The 4,403-nt window shown below is 39.3% G+C and overlaps 1 protein-coding gene across 1 annotated transcript in view; it reads right to left on the minus strand.

The window, feature by feature from the left end:
- Positions 1 to 2,080, minus strand: part of SKAP1 (src kinase associated phosphoprotein 1) — a 428,729-nt gene extending 426,649 nt beyond the window's left edge. The window contains exons 1-2 of the mRNA XM_044675113.1: positions 2,026 to 2,080; positions 1,175 to 1,280 (exon numbers count right to left, since the gene is read on the minus strand). Of these exons, the coding sequence (XP_044531048.1) occupies positions 1,175 to 1,280; positions 2,026 to 2,080 (161 nt within the window). The remainder of the gene's footprint in view (positions 1 to 1,174; positions 1,281 to 2,025) is intronic.
- Between the last annotated feature and the right edge of the window lie 2,323 nt (positions 2,081 to 4,403).

The raw sequence follows: 4,403 nt of genomic DNA on the forward strand, positions 1-4,403 counted from the left end.
AAGGAAGGAAGGAAGGAAGGAAGGAAGGAAGGAAGCTCCTGTCTTCTGCATTCTGCTTGTTTCAATTATTCAGGCCAACCCAGGCTGATAATTACATAGTCCCAAGTTGCTGAGTAAAACTGATGCTTAATTAGCCAGCAGGAAAGATCGATTAAGATACAGCAGGGCATCTTGTGAGGTTCTTTAGCATGACTATAGGGAATAGGATCTGGCTCAGGGCCTTTCCAGAGGATAAACCTCTCTGCTGCTGCTCAGGGACTTGAGTGGAGTTCTTAAAGTAGATATACATAACTATCAGCCTCTAGAGTCTTTAGGCACTCCTTCCCTACCTTCTAAAGACAGGGCTAATTGGAATTCAATGTAAAAATTCGGGATCATGAGTACCACTTGTTTGGAGAAGGCCAAAGTGAACCTTCATGCCTTGCTACCCTCACCCAGTAACCCCATTCCAGGCAGAAAGTGGCAGAGAAACAGGCTGTGAAAGAAGATCTTACATTCCTTGGTGCTTCCTTCCTCCTCCCTGCCCCCACCCCAGCAGATGCATACACCTGTTAGATGCACTTGTTATAAAATGCACATCTTCAAAAATAGGTCAGAATCTCTTATGGAAAAGTCTCCTGCTTAAGCATAATATTCCATTGTGGTCTGAGGAGAGATTATTCCATATGTTCAAAAGCGTCACACATACAAAGTTTGATATGAAATGCCTTCTACTGGTCAAGGAGATAATGAAATAAATCGTAGGGTAAGAAGACAAACCAAAGCCTGCTGTCAAGCAAACTTTTTTTCTTGAAGAAATATGGATCAACATCTTTTTAATCTGTGCTGATTTTTTTAGTTAAATATAAAGATCTTTAATAAAGGTCAAGGGCATTACCCAAGGCTCAAAAAAGGTCTAATTACCTTGGGATGAACTAAGTTAACTGTATCCACATACTTCCTGTTTCTTACTATGTTTATCATATAGCTGCTGCTGTCTATTGCATCCAAAATATTAAGTAACACTTGTAGTAATAATAGGGTTAACTTAGCTGTCTGACCCTGGACAAGTCACTTAACTCCACTTGCCCAGCCCTTACTGTTTGTCTGCCTTGGGGCCGATATTTAGTGGCAATCCTAAGACAGAAGGTAAGGGTTTAAAAAATAATAATGATGATGATGGGTTTAGACAAACCTGGCTTTGATCTTCTGGAAGCCCCGTAAAATCGCATCTCTGTTCTCCCACGCACTGGTGCTAAGGTTCTCATTCTGCAAACCTTCTACCAGGTAATCTTCCACATCTAGAAGGAAATAAAAATGACTCAAAAAGAAAGAAAGAAGGTTGAAGTGGGAAGGAGGTAAGCCTATGAAAAGGATTAAGAAATGGCCATTATTTCCCTATTAAAAAAAAAAGTACATAGAAGGTGACTTGTGTCAGCGTAGGACCCTGCCAGCCAAGAAAGCTAAGGCACATGTCAGCCACAAGGCAGACCCTTTTTTTCTAAATAAATTATATTTTAATATTAAACATGATCACGGATGGCAGAAGGAATAGGTTGTCAAATTTCATAAACATATAAATGTTGCAAACTAGTCACAGAAAGTGACAGGCCAACAGGAAGCCATGAGGAAATCTTAACAAACACCACCGAATTAAAACCAGAAATGCAAAATCAAACACACAAAAAAAGCAGCAATTCAAAGAAAATGAATTTATTTAGAGGCAGTCGAATGAACATACCCAGTACAATAGAGGAAGAGGCCACACATACAATAAAGAAAAAAGTGTTGGCAAAGGAAACTGCCTATGTGGCTCGAACATACATTATAAATCTGGGTCGTGCTGGAAGGTATATATATAATACCAAATTGTGTTATGTTCAACACAGCAACGTTTAGAACCTTAATTTTAAAGGGCAAATGCCTCTCCTAATATATACAATAGAGAGGAAACTTGCTACGCTGACGATTGGGAAAACTGCCAAAATTATCAGGTCCTTGATTTGCGCTGAAAGAAAAGGAAGACCTAAATGTGCCCAAAGCCACCTCTGATTGGAATGCAATTATTTTGAGAGAAAATCATGGATCCCAAAATGGCCATCTCCAAATATTTAGGTTCTGATGAAATAATAAAAAAAACCTCTTTTCAATATATAAGCTGATATAATAATAATGGAGGGGTAGCTAGCAACCTAGTGGATAGTGCACCAGGCCTAGTGATGAGAGGTTCTAGATTCAAATCTAGCTTCAGACACTTCCTACCTGTGTGACCCTGGGTAAGTCACTTAACTCCCATTGCTTAGCCTTTGCCCTTCTGTCTTAGAGCTGTTACTTAAACAGAAAGTCAGGGTTTAAAAAAAAATAATAGCTAGTATTTATGTTAAAACTTCAAAGTTTTCAAAGCTCACTTTATATTTTCTCATTTGTGTCCTCCCAACAATCCTGGGAGAGAGATGCTATTATTATTCCCATTTTATAGATGAAGAAACCAAAGCAAGTAAATGTGAAGTGATTTGCCCAGAATCATACAGATAGTAAGTATATGAGGCTAGATTTGAACTCAAGTCTTCCTGACCCCAGGTCCAGAGCTTTACCCCTCAAGCCACCCAGCTTACATCTCGACAGTTTCATAGCTTTGAAATCTTTTCTTGAACATCAATTTACTCCATCTATGCCCTGATAGAATTAATATAAGTTTTTAATCTCCATTTATAGATGAAAGAAAACTCTCACAGAGATGAAAGGACTTGTCTAAGAACACACATAGCTAATAAATAAGCAGCAGAATTCATTTGGACAGGCACTGCAGATAGATAACAGACTGAGCTCAGAACTGATGAAGAGGAGAAAAATGAGCTGTATTACAATCAGGAAACTGCATGATGCTCCCAGCAGTCCCAAGCTGCTCCCTTTCAAAAATCCCCACATTTATATATTTTTTTAACCTTACTTTTTATCTTAGTACCAACTCTAAGACAGAAGGGCTATGCAAACAGGGTGAAGTGATTTGCTCAGGTCATACAGTCGGAAGTGTCTGAGGCCAAATTTGAACCTGGGTCCTCTTGACTCCAATTGATCTTTCTACTGAAGCACCTCGCTGCTCCAAATCTCCATACTTTTAATGATGATACGTTCTCTTGGTGTTGCTATCTGGCTTTAAATTACAAAATAGAAAACCTCTGAAGAACCAAGTGTGGAAGTGGGCGTGTTGCCACAAAGGATAAAGGAGCAAGAAAACAAAATTTAAAATATCATCGAATATATATATATATATATATGTATATATATATATATATATAATCGGAAAGAGGAAGTGGATCAGTTGGGCATCAGAAGTTATAGATAGCATGCAGAAAACCCAAGTGCAGCTCTGAAACCCCAGCATGTTTAAACACCTAGTGGAAGGCTTCTACTCTGTGGGGCAAACCCTTTTGGAAGGTTTATTGGAAGACAAACAAGAATTGTACAGAACAGAAAAGAATGGATGCATGTTCACTGAAGGGTCACAAAGCCACTGAAGCATGAAAATACTCAGTGTAAGATACCAATTTTGCCTTACATATGGGTCTATCAGATAAAGTAGGAAAAGACCTGAGTTTAAACTCTGTCTCTGACACATACTAGCTGTGAAATTCCAGATAAGTTAGTTAACCTGTCAGAGTCCCTATGGGTGTTCGGGGACCTCTGATGAGAGGGCTCACCACACCCTTTTCAGTGCTGTTCATCCACCTTGGGTGTTCTCCTTTCACTCAAAACTCTCCTGTGGCTCTAAGAAGCTGTAGCAAAAGCAACCAAGCCTCAGTAAAATCATTTCAGTTGGCTGGCGGCACTAGATTGAGGGGTAACAGATGAGCCTCAAACCTCTGGGTCAGTTAGGGAGATGTCTACCCTAAATAAGTGAAGACCTTCCCTGGTGGAATGGGCAGATGAGAATAATTCATTCCAAGAACCATGAAGGTGACTGGTCAGACATTGAAGATGCCAAAGTCATCCATTGCATCATGACTTTTGTCTTAGCACTGAACTTCAATGACTCTGGAAGAGAGAGGTGATGGCTTTGTGCCACTCTGGCCTTACTTCAACTCAATTCAAATGTAAGTCAAGACATCACCTGTGATGTCACTGGTCCCTAGACAATTTTCTAAGACCCTCAATTACAAAGAAATTGCCAGGCTGCATTAGCAAAGGGAGTTTCTCCCAAACAGATAAAATCTGCCACCTGAATAACAAATAAAAAAATTGAAGACAGTAGCGGTATATAGAATTTCCTAGAATTGTCTCAAAGACTTGAGATAAAGTTCAGTCTGAAAGTGAAATTTTTACAGATCGACCATACAGAACATCGCCAATGATCTAATTTATGTAAGTGGAAATTTTATATCCTTTAGACTTCATCTCTCTGAATTCTTACCTTGCCCCAAACT

Source organism: Gracilinanus agilis, chromosome 4 (genome assembly GCF_016433145.1).
Source record: "Gracilinanus agilis isolate LMUSP501 chromosome 4, AgileGrace, whole genome shotgun sequence".
In the NCBI taxonomy this organism is placed as follows: domain Eukaryota; kingdom Metazoa; phylum Chordata; class Mammalia; order Didelphimorphia; family Didelphidae; genus Gracilinanus; species Gracilinanus agilis.